This window comes from Cetorhinus maximus, chromosome 25 (genome assembly GCF_964194155.1).
Source record: "Cetorhinus maximus chromosome 25, sCetMax3.hap1.1, whole genome shotgun sequence".
Taxonomy (NCBI): Eukaryota; Metazoa; Chordata; class Chondrichthyes; order Lamniformes; family Cetorhinidae; genus Cetorhinus; species Cetorhinus maximus.
Window position 1 is genome coordinate 29,819,554 of NC_135903.1, and position 12,419 is coordinate 29,831,972.

A 12,419-nucleotide genomic window follows, 5' to 3' on the forward strand; every position below is an offset into this window, starting at 1 on the left:
CAGCAGGAAGGAGAAAAAACATGAAACCTCATCCACCGGCGGGATGAGGTTTCATGTCTGTTTTTAAAAAGTTTAATAAAGTTTATGTGATATTTATTAACATGTCCTATCTCATGTGACATTGTCACATGAGGGGGACATGTTAATAATGTTTTTATTTTTCTATTTTTGAAGTTTATAAAACTTTCAGTGATCTCCCTGAGACAGTGTTTAGTCTCAGGGAGCTGTGCGCCCTTCCGTGCGCATACGTGAAACAGCGCACTTTGACAGTTGGGGAATCCCTCCCCCGCCCCCGCACAGGAAACGCATAGCACTTCCCGTTGGGCAGCCCGCTGGGCAGGCCTTAATTGGCCCGCCCACTCAAAATGGCGGCGGGGCCCGTTTCGGCGGCATCTCTCTGGGTGGTAGATAGACCATCATCATCGAGCACCACCACTTTTGAGGCACTCTTTACAACCCTCCTATGGGAAAGAATACCATACGTGGCAACCTTCTCAATCACTGCTCCCTCCAGCAGCACACTGAGCATATCATGAAATCTTGGTGCTCTGTCAAGGGCAAAATTCTGCCCTTGCTCTGTCATTTGGGAGAGAATGTAAGTGGTCAGTCAGCAGCCTTATCCAGGCCTGCTCCTGCCACTGGACTTCCTCTCAGCACATTCAGCGATCTGCATGGTAGTATACCTCTGGGCAGCAATGAGAGCATGAAAGCCCTGCCTGGTGACTCTCAATCCAACCTTGCAGAAAGTTGAAAGCATACATATAACAGCTTGTTGTATCATTAGTCATTGAAGGAACTGATCTAACTGTGTTTAGGGCTTCTGTCGCAGGGAGTGCCACTACAGACACTGGGGAGTTGTGTAGACTGAAGAATCGACTGTGTGGCCAAACAGATGTAGATCATGATCTTCTCCGCAGTCATTATGCCTTGTATTATATAATTCAGAGCACAATGGTGCTTTGATTGCAACTTTCTTTTGAAAACTAGCCCCAGGAAATCCAAATCCTTAGGGTCCCCGGCCAACAGATTTCCTGCTCCTTTACTGCTGCCTCCATTAGACCCTTTTCACTCATATTTCGTGCACTCTTTTCAAATTGAAACTCCAAACCCCTCGGGGTAGATGTACTTTCGCTGACATAGGGTGGAGTGAGTAACACATGTGAGATACTGGTGGTGCTGGAAGCCGCAACTAGGTCTTTAGGCAGGAGAGCAATATGCTAACTATAACACACTCCTGCAAATACTGATTACTTAGAAACATATCGAGCTGGATTTTGCCAAGACTGTCAGCAGCGCAGCATCAAGACCACGCGTGGGTCCCGACTTCTCTGTCGTTCGGACTGCGATGCGTGTCAGCATTTTGTTGGAGGCTACCAATTAGTAGGTCTCCTCCGCGATATCTATCCAATAATGGACAGCAGGCCCCAATTAAAGGGTGCCCATCAGCCAGGGGGTGTCAGGCCCGAGGGAACAGACTTTCAGAGCATTCACATGGTGGTCTGTCAGGTCAGCCCCCATGGTTCAGCGACGCCCCCCTGGGGGTGATGCTCCAGGCAGTGAGAGCCAGGAGGAACATTTTATTTCCAGAGAGCGACAGGAAAAGGCCTGCCAGGCAAAGAATGGAGGTATGGCAGGCAATCGTCAAAGAGGTCAGCAGCCAGTGTTTAGCAGGGCATTGGGTCAGCGCAAGAAGCACTTCAGTGGTCTTCTGAGGTCTGAGAAAGTGGGAACATGCAAAGCCAAGCTGTCAGCCATGAGGACCTTAAAGAGATTGCACACCTCTGAGCAGGACACCTTAAGGCAAGCAGTGTATAGGAACAATGAGGAAATGTATGCCCAGTGGCACCCCTCACCCTCAGGAAGGTTTGGAATGATGTAAGACAAGGACTAGAGAAATGCGAGGATCACCATGTCTGATTGTGGATCATGATGGTCAAATGCGAAGGTTAACTGTTGCTGAATTTTTAATCCTCACGTTGCAGGTTGACCCTTCATCAACCTAAAATGCCAACTCTGTTTCTCTCCACAGAAGCTGCCTGGTCTGCTGAGTATTTCCAGCATTTTCTGGTTTTATTTCAGGTGTTCAGCATCTGCAGTATTTCGCTCTTGATTGATTTTTTTGGCCTGCAAACATTTCCAAATTTGGCGCTCATCTCTCTGGGTGGTAGATAGAGCATCGTCATCGAGCACCACCACTTTTGAGGTACTCTTTACAACCCTCCTATGGGAAAGAATACCACACGTGGCAACCTTCTCAATCACTGCTTCCTCCAGCAGCACATTGAGCACATCATGAAACCTTGGTGCTCTGACACACTGATCCATTGCCACAATGTAGTTTTGAGCAAGTGTTGGCAACATTTTTCTTCATTCCCTTTAAAAAGATTCTTCTTTAAATAGCTGCAGCAATGCCAGGCACCTTGCCCCTTAAACAGTCAGCTAGTAATCACATGTCGCAGATTACATGTGGTAGCTTGTTCTGAATGCCTAATAAGGTCTCACCATGGAAAAAGCAGGGCCATTTATGATACACACATACCACAGTATCCCACTGCCTCCATGCTCTTATCATCAATTCTAACCCCAAGCAGCAATATCAAACAATGAATAACCATCAAACAAATCCGGAGTTGAGAAGTTACAGCCTCAGAGTCTATCCATTATTTTCATAATAAATAGTGTTCTAATTCATCAATGCATTTTTTACAGCAATTATCATGATGAATGCCAGAAGGCCCTGTGATAAAATCCACATCTAAGTGCAATAGCTGTAAGGCACTATAATTTAATCAACTTAGAATCAACAGTTGATGATTTTGAAATAAAAATGACTCTCTCTATAAATATATATAAAATAAGGTTGTAAAAATGCTCATTTAGGTAGTAGCCTCCCACAGCACACAACACAGACTGGGGGCAGGCAATACAGCATGATCATAAAGATGTAGAAATGTATTATTATCTAATGTCAAAATAAACTTTGTTTAACAATCACAGGCTGTTCTCTCAGCCCATGACACCGTTGCACGCAAAGCTTTTGATCCTGTGCTACCACCAATGCCAGATGACCTAGAAGTTGAGGAGGAGGAGGAGTCGATGAAGATTATCCGCCTTGTGAAAAATAAAGAGCCACTGGTATTCTGAATTCATATTTACACTTGTGCTCAGAATCTTAATTTTGACTTAATTAACAGAACGTATCATATTTGAGCAAGCTCATTTGCATGCAAGCATACAATCATGTATTTAATTCACAGAATCACGCAGTGCAGAAGAGGCCCTTCGGCCCATCGAGTCTGCACCAACACTTGAGAAACGCCTGACCTACCTACCTAATCCCATTTACCAGCACTTGGCCCATAGCCTTGAATGTTATGACGTGCCAAGTGCTCATCCAGGTGCTTTTTAAAGGATGTGAGGCAACCCACCTCCACCACCCTCCCAGGCAGCGCATTCCAGACCATCTCCGCCCTCTGGGTAAAAAAGTTTTTCCTCACATCCCCCCTAAACCTCCTGCCCCTCACCTTGAACTTATGCCCCCTTGTGACTGACCCTTCAACTAAGGGGAACAGCTGCTCCCTATCCACCCTGTCCATGCCCCTCACAATCTTGTAATTGTTTTATGATGTCATTGAAGCCAGACCACAGAATAAAGTTCACTGTAATTGTGAATATGGGGCTTCGATAAGTAATATTCGGGAGGGCTGATGCAAAACCCAAACCAGCCATAGGCCCGGCTTACATCATCTCATCAACTGTATCTTACTCCTTTGTTCTTTGCCACGATTGTTCTCTTTTTGTTCTTCAGAGAATCTGGAAAAAAGATCATACTGAATAATTAAGCATGGTTAATAATTCAGCTGTAATAAGTTATAACCATATAAATGTTTAATGCATCCGGAAGTGCAAAAGTAAGATGAAAGCAGTTAATATGCTGGGGGCCTGGTGATATGCTAAGAGTTTGGCCTTTTTACTTTGTAAAAGCCTTAAAAAAAAATCCTAAGTGAAATAAACTGGAGCAGTTTTAATTTAATTCATAGGTTAAAGGTCTCCAGTTTAAACTGCCCTGACCTTTAACACTCTCGGCATTACTTCAGCTAAATGGCTCAGAAAGGCTGTGGGTCACAATAGTACAGGGAGTGACAGCTCCTCTCTATATAGGATATAACATGAAGTGCTCAGAACAATTTTTATTCCTCAAGGGAAGTCAACTGCATAACTCAATCCTGGCAGAATGGAATAAAAATGAGATGAGCAGCTTCAACATCTAGTATATAATGCAGTTATTTCTTATTTCAAACTGCTTTCATTTTAGATTTAGAACAACCACTAAATGCATTTAATTAGACTGGGGGCAGATGAGGTGCTTCTGCCGAAAGCAAGGGTAATATCACAAGATAGAATCAAATTCAGATCTAACTGATCACTTTTTTTTTGTGGTAACGGACTTGCAAGGCATAAAAGTTCATTTCGATAAATAGTTATTGCTGTTCGGAAGGATTTTAAACTTGTACCAGAGCCTGACCTTAAAGCGCTAATTGACATTGGTGGAGTTAAGGTGAAATATAAAATGGAAGACATTTTAATATACAGTCATGTCATTCTTTAGTCTAATAATCAAATGAGTTTATCCAGAAGCACTGAAGGCCGTTTATACTTGTCATGTTGTGATTAAAGCACAGCATGATTAATTGATTGTAAGAAATATGGGTGACAGATGAATAATAAAATTGAAATACCAGGACAAGCATCAATCCTCACAACTGCAGCTATTCATTCAATTGGTCCTCTTGCCTCTGAATCACAAGGTTCCAGGTTCAAGGCTGATTACAGGGCTTGAGCACAAACATCAAGGCTGACACTCCAGTGCATCACTGAGGGAGTGCTGCACTGTCAGAGCTGTCATCTTTCCGATGAGATGTTAAACAGAAGCCACATCTGCCTGGTCGAGTGGATGTAAAAAAAATCCCATGGTACTATTTCAAAGAAGATCAGGGCAGTTATACCTAATATCTTGGGCAAAAATTATCCCTCAATCAACATCACAAAAAATGGATTATCTGATCGTTATCGCACTGCTGTTCGAGGGCACATTGGTTGCTACATGTCCTGTGTTACAACAGGGACTACACTTCAAAAGTGCTTCATTAGCACTTTGAGACATCCAGTGGTCATGAAAAGTGCGATATAAGTGCAAGCCTTTTATTCTTTTTCACAACAGGGAGCGACAATTAGAATGGATGAACAAACAGGCGCCGTTGTTGTTGCACGGATCATGCGTGGTGGGGCTGCAGACCGCAGTGGTAAGTGTCCTTTATGCTGCCATGGTGGCTGCTGTTCTCCTTGTTACAGAATCATAGAATAATATAGTACAGAAGGAGGCCATTCAGCCCGCCTTGCCTGTGCCGGGGCTTTGAAAGAGCTGTCCAATTAGTTCCACTTGCTTGTCCGCAAAGCCTTGCAAATTTTTCCATTTTTAAAATTCTAATTTCGCGCTTTGTCACATTGAATGGTGCTGCTCTGTAATAATTTAACGGCAGCTCTTGATTCTTTTTTCTCCCATCTATCACTACATGAACTCTTCAGCCCCACAGCAACTGCATGGCATTCTCCACCGTAGTACACTAGATGCTTGGTATCACTGCAGGGGATGGAAGAAGAAGATTCTTTGACAGCTATTTCACCAGCTCCCCACTCCCTTCTGCTACTTGTAGGCTTTCTGCCGGAAGTGACAGGGGACGTAGAGTACCTCTCCTCTCTTGAGGCCACTCATATTCTAATAACATACAAATGAAGGGAAATGATCATCCAAAGTATTTATATTCTGGAAACATTGGAACTTAGCTGTGTAAGTGTATTTCTGGGGCTTTCTATAACATGGAGCAGGACTGCAAAAAAGGAGGGGGCTTTCTGAAGTTAAAGGGCTGCATTGGCCCACCAACAATATTTAACATTCCCTGACCTGGAAACTTGTCCTGGCTTAGCGATAGGCAAAATTATGTCCTGTTGCATTGGAATGGGAATCTATCGTGTTGAAAAATTCTAACAGCTTTCTGATTATCTTTGCTTTTGCAGGCCTGTGGTGAGTCAAGTAGGTGGAGGAAAGAGAGGGGGCTGGATTTTACATGCCCCGCCCGGCGTGTTTTCAGCAGTGAACGGGGGGCGGTGTACGTAAAACAGGTCAGGTGACTAGCCCAACACCTTCCCGCCCAGCCCCAAACTCACCCCCATAATGTGCTAGGTGGGCTGGCATCGAAATTGGCAGCCCCCCTGCCATATGTAGGTAAATAATTGAGGGTTACTTAAGCTTGATAACAAGCCTAATGACCTGAATAATATGCTTCCAATGCCATTACATGGTTGGTGTGGGCAGAGAGGCAGGAGTGGGCAGGCTGTTTTTAAAGGCCTACATGAGAAATGAGGAAAGGAAGGGGTGGCCTGCACACATCAGAGCACCATCCCCAAGATGTCACCCCACCTTCCTTCTGCACCACCTGGCTCCCCACCCCCTCACCCCCCTTCCTGGTCTCTGGGATCGCTAGCCCCACTAAAACCCCGAGTCTTATCTTCTCAGGGCAGCCATGATCTTCTTTGGGCCTTCTCCCTGCAGTCCCGGCAGTGCCCAATACTCAGCTCTGGCGCTGATCGAGCTGCCAGCCAATCAGATTGGCCAGCAGCTCCTGGGGGTGGGACCTCCTCCTGAGTGAGGAAGTCCCACTCTCCAAAAATTTAGCCCACCCACAACGTTTCACGGCTGTGGGGCAAGCTGGCACACAGTGAGTTGGCCTCCAACCGACTTTACTTCCAGGGGTTGGAGGGGGGGAAGGGGGCAGTGAGCAATCCACTGCCCTTGTAAAATGCAGCCCAATGTCTCCTACTTCACATTTCCCTAAATTCCATTCTTTCTCATTTCTAATCACTTCTCACTAGCTTTTAGCTTTATTTTTTTCCCACTATCTCGATCTCCAGCTTTTTTTTCTGAGACTCTTATTCTTTTCACTGGTTTCCTTGCTTCTTTCACAGTTTTTCACTTTTTCTCCATTTCTTTCTTTCTCTCTGGGTTAGGGACGTTTGTAGTTATGCAACAGAAGGTGTCCCACGACAACTTGTAGCATTGGTAACACATTCCAAAATTTACAAGTTTTAATTATTAGAACTTAAGTTAAGCTAGAACTTCCCTTGAATTTTGCCATTTCCCAAGTGTTGCTGGTGAACTTCCTGCATTTCAGGAAATTGTGGACATGCTGGGGTTCTTGGCCACTAGCACATACTCAGACCATCACTCCATTACAGTCAATTAGTTTTAAAATAATACTCAGTCCCAGATTTTTGCCATGACGGAGCACCTCTCCATCATGGTGAAAATGACAGAAGTACCTGAAAATCCTAAGTCCTGCTCCCGAACATGGCACTCCCCAATTTCGCGGGGGCAGGAATGGAGGGAGGGCGTTTTTTTCATGCATGCATGCTTTACGGAGGCGGCTGGCCATTTAAGTCAACAGTTGCCTTCGCTGAGGTAAAATTTTGGTAGCCCAGGAGTATGAAGCCCAAAGTGTGCAGAGTAGACCTGTTAAGAGCAGGTCTGAACTTTGTTGATTTGTTTGGATAGCCAGGAGAGGTAATCCTTTGGAGAGGTAAGGTATCCCTTTGGATATGGTCTTGGCATGCCTCTGGGAGAAATCAGGTGTCCTTTGGAGGAGGTAAGGTGCCCTTTGGTGGAGGTCAGGTGCCTTTGGAATTGTTAAAACTAGGCATGAATGTGTGTTAGAAGTGCATAAACTCATTACTGTCAAGCTCATTGGACCTGTCAATAGACCTGTCAAAACCAACTTTTAAAACTGCCAAAAGCACCTGTCAAGAGGACCAGTCAGAAGTGCCAAGATGAACTGTCAAAAGTACCTGTCAAAGAGAGCTGTCACACTGTCAAGGCACTTAAAAAAGTCGGGCTCTTTGAGTCTTTGAAAAAAATGTCTGGAGTGTTAAAAAAAGTCATTGCTTTTTATTTCACTCTTTCTGTTGACATAAGCCTGAGGGCTACCATTACTGGATCAGTGCTGCATGAATGATTTCATAACATCCTTTAGCACAGTAGGTTACCTTACATTTCACAGTTTGATTGACAATGACAAGTGATTATATACTCTTTGATGTGGGCCTATGAATTCCAATGCTTGAATGAAATGTTTGTTGTTATAAAGCTTTGTGTCCTTGAAGGAATGTTAATATGGTAATTGGGTTTTTATGAATGAGACTGTTTTTTTCAATACAGTGAAGTCTGTAATAGACACGTAGAAATTTATTTTATCTCTTCTCTGCATGGGTCCTGAGTTCAGCCCATGGTTGATACTGGGTGCATTGGCATGGTAGGTTTAAGGGCAAATAGTGGTGGGAGGGGGCATGGGTTGGCATGAATTGTCACTAAGCTGGCATAAGGAATATAAAGGATGATAGGGGCTGGGTACAGGGGCATAGGTTGCCATGGAGGGTATGAGGGGCCATAAGGGGTAGGAATTCTGACCCTGTGCACCCAACCTGCGGATGAAAATCCAGGGCTTAATTTCCTTTTGCAACACAACATTTATCTATGCTTGGTTATAAGGCCCTGTTTTTGGAAACATAATTAATTTTGGAAAGACTTATGAGGTGACACTGTGATACTGAGAGAGTATAATAGGATGAAAAATGCAATACTTCAAAGTTCATGTTCTTCCATGTTTCTTGTACCTTCTCTGAGGTGCTACAATTGCAGGGGTAAGGTTCCTTGGGGTTAGGCCAATCACCAAAAGTATATCCAGGTGGTCAATCTTCTTTGTGAGGCCAGAGAGTCAGTGCAGTTAAGCTGTCTGACTGTGGAGGGTTTCACAGTTGGGCCTAGCACTACCCTCACCTGGTATCTACACACAAACAACCACACCAGCAATCATCTGATAGTAAGCGAGAACGGAAACCGTAACTGGTTTTCTCCTCACTCGTTCAAGGCCAATTGTAGCACCCACAGCTGCTACCCTAAATGGGCACAGCTAATTCAGCAAAGGCTGAGGGTTGAACTTTAAACTTTCTAGCTTGTACTGTTCAGTTACATTTCCCTTCACCAATTAAGCTATTAGTGGTGCCCAGGGCCCAGGGTTATCGCTCCCTTTAACTAGGTATTCCTTTATTAAGGTGTACATTCATTTTGTTCTTGTTTCTGCAGGTTTAGTTCATGTTGGAGATGAACTAAGAGAGGTCAATGAAATCCCAGTTGAGCACAAGACACCTGAAGAGATCAGTCAGATTCTGGTATATAGTTTATCTTTGTAAACAAATCTTTAAACAAGGCTTTATTTTTGCATTTGCTATTTTTTTTCTTTTGAGTGAGTATTAAAGCATCTTTTGTGTTAGTTCATCTAAATTATAAATATATTTTTGTAATAGTCTTATTTATTAAATACAGAGCTAAGAAAAGTCTAGGTTTGTGTTTACAATTTCTGACATGGACTATCTGATTGTTATGAAGTAATTTGACCTACCTAATAGCTATTTAGCTATAGATTCAGACCTCTGATTTGACCAACTTTTCCTTACAGTCATGCGTGTATTGATTTCCTTAGCTGTTAGCTAGATACTCAATGAAGAAGCCTGATGATCTTAACTTTCCTCCTTGGTATAACAGCCCCAGAAAAATAGTCCTTTTATCAGGTTATGAACAACCCCTATTGATCAATTGAGAGACTTTTGCCAGGGTTTTCTGTGCCCGCTGGCATTGGGCATGTTCAGTGGTGTGAGCGCACAATATGGCGAGAAGACCAAAAATCGGTTTCACAACATCGTGAAACCAGATTGCGATCATCCACTCAGCCCGTCGATTGTAGGCCCCATTTCCCACCATCAGACGTTGGGAACCTCACTGTAATGCAGTAGCATAGCATTATAAGGCCAGCCAGACTCATTTCCCTGCCCCACTCCCCCCCGCCTCCCCCGCAGACTGGATCGTCCACCCACGTAGGCGGGAAAACACGCCAGTGCAAAACACATCTTGACAACTGTGACGTGCAAAAGTCGGGACTTACCGCCAGGGCCTTGTTCACATCGCGGACATCTGAGGAGCAGAAGATACTGGAGCCTGACAGCAATAGGAGCCTGGTGGAATGTCCATGGCATGCTGGGTGGATTCTCATGGACATGGCTCTGCTGCGAAGCAGTTCATGGAAGATGGAAAGTCACTGTTGATGCTCACAATGGATGATGGCTGAGGGGATGGGAGAGGAAGGTCTAGGATTGATTGGGAGATGAAGAGGTGTTAAGAAAGGGTGAGGCTGGGAGGGGGAAATGAAGGTGTCGGGGGGTGAGATTGGGTGGGAGGGAGGGAATACGGGGGGAGGAGGGGGTAACGGGGGAGAAGGTGGCAACAGGGGTGGTAATTGTAAGAGGGTGGAAGATGTAAGGGAAGAAGTTCAGAGGGAAGAAGGAGTTCAGACAGGGTAGGGAGTCCAGGGAGAGGAAGGAGTAAGGAGAGGGGATGGAGTCAGGGTGGAGGAAGGAGTCGGGAAGGGGGGAGGAGTAGAGCTGGAGGAAGAAGCGAGGGTACCTGAGGGAGTCAGGAAGGAGGAAGGAGTAAGGCTGGAGGAAGAATTGAGACTGGAGGAAAAGGTAGGGATGGAGAAAGGAGTCGGGAGTGGGGAAGGGCGAAGAGTTGCGGAAGAAGTAAGGGTGTCTGAGTGAGTCAGGAAGGAGGAGGGACTAAGCGGGAGGAAGTCCGGGGGGAGTTGGAAGTACTAAGAGGAGGAAAGGAGTTCAGAGGGGAAGGGATTCTGTGGGAGAAGGCATCCAGAGAGGGGAAGGGATCCAGAGGGGGGAACGGGATCCACGGGGGGAAGGGGTTCAGAGGTGAGGATGTCCAGCTGAATATGCGAGAGAGGTGTCTGATGGGTCCATGACTGCCTCCTGGGGAGTGAACTGAGGATGGGCGTGGAATGGGGGGATGGTGAGAATGACCGCGTGCAGAGTGAGGCATTAGGGTGGGAGGGTGAGAGTTTGACGGTAGCGGTCGAAGAGACAGTGAGAGTGGTTGGTGGGGACTCAGTGGCAGACACAGACCCTGGGGGTGAGGAGGAGGAGGTCGGGGAGGTGAATGTGGATGGGGGTGGGGTTTTCCAGAAGGAAGGGAACATACACGTTCACCTGGGCATCCCTGAAGGAAAATGGTTGTGACTGGTAGGTCACGGAGGGGAGGTGGAAGGTGATGCTGGGGAGGCCGGTCAACTGTGATGGGGGAAAGGAAATGGGTGACTGGGGGAGGGGAAAAGATGGGTGAGCGCATGAAAAACTGAATCCAAACCATATTGTCCAAATCGACAATGAAATGACAGTCGTGGTGGGTGAGATCAGGGGCTGCATGGGGGTGTGATCATTGGGTGGGCGGACGTGCAGGTCAGCTCAAATGGACAACTGAAAGTGAACCCCAGCAGGCAGCACTCAAAATGTTCCAGACATTGAGGTAAATATGATGCGTGAAGGATACGCGTGTGGGAGAGAGCTTGCAAGAGGCTCTGAAAGGCCCTGCCACACACACACACTTCTCCCTCCAGAATCATTCGTTGGCCAGCTGCTCCCTCTGTGGTGACAAAGGACAAAGTTGAGGGGCTGAGAGGCAAAGGGGACTCAGAGGGAAAGGGCAGCCCCTGAGATCCCTGAGTGGATGACCCAGGGATGTCCAACTGCCAGTCCTCCTCCCTTCAGCTGCCCAGGGGCTCTAGCCTTACTCCTCGAGGGGAAGGAACACCTGGAGGGACGTCGAGGTGTCCATTTCCCCTCTCACGTTGCCACTGCAGGAACTCACCCATGGCTCCCGCAATTGACTGCAGGTCTGAACACATCTCCATGTTCAGCTGGACCAGGGTCTCCATGGCATTCGCCATCCTCCCCATGGAGACCTCCACACACGCACATGTGGGCACCACTTCATCAGAGAGCAGGTGGCCGCGCTCCTCTGACTCGCATGCCACTCTGTTAAGGGCTTCCAACAGCTTTGCATGATGTTCCTACGCCTTCTGCTGACTCTCCAGGATGAGTTGGAAGGCCAAATCTAGAGGCTTGCCATTTTACTTGGACCTCACGATGCTTGATCCTCAGCAGTCCTCGGAGTGCCAGGGAGCTCACACGAATCTGCCTCCTGCTGCTGCGGACACGTGTCCATGTGGTGACCACCAGATTGTGAACCCGAGCCTGCTCTAGATCTAGGTTCCATCGAGGTGTGTGTCTCTGTGCTGATGGAGGGTGTGGGTAAGTGCTGTGATTGGTCTTTCAGGTTGCTTAATTCTACCTCTTCACTGGAGGAAGTGAGGACCTGGATGGAGCTGAGGGACTGGCTGGCTGAGGGTGCCGGTTGCTTGGCAGAGCTCCATGTGAACCAAAGTAGAGATAAGTAGTGCCTGGCAGCA

General features: G+C 46.3%; 1 protein-coding gene across 3 annotated transcripts in view; it reads left to right on the plus strand.

Moving 5' to 3' along the window:
• The window catches only part of mpp3a (MAGUK p55 scaffold protein 3a), an 89,086-nt gene that overhangs the window by 41,242 nt on the left and 35,425 nt on the right, over nucleotides 1-12,419 (plus strand). For all 3 annotated transcript variants that reach the window (XM_078529695.1, XM_078529696.1, XM_078529697.1), the window contains exons 6-8: nucleotides 2,998-3,135; nucleotides 5,222-5,303; nucleotides 9,194-9,279. In XM_078529695.1, the coding sequence (XP_078385821.1) occupies nucleotides 2,998-3,135; nucleotides 5,222-5,303; nucleotides 9,194-9,279 (306 nt within the window). The remainder of the gene's footprint in view (nucleotides 1-2,997; nucleotides 3,136-5,221; nucleotides 5,304-9,193; nucleotides 9,280-12,419) is intronic.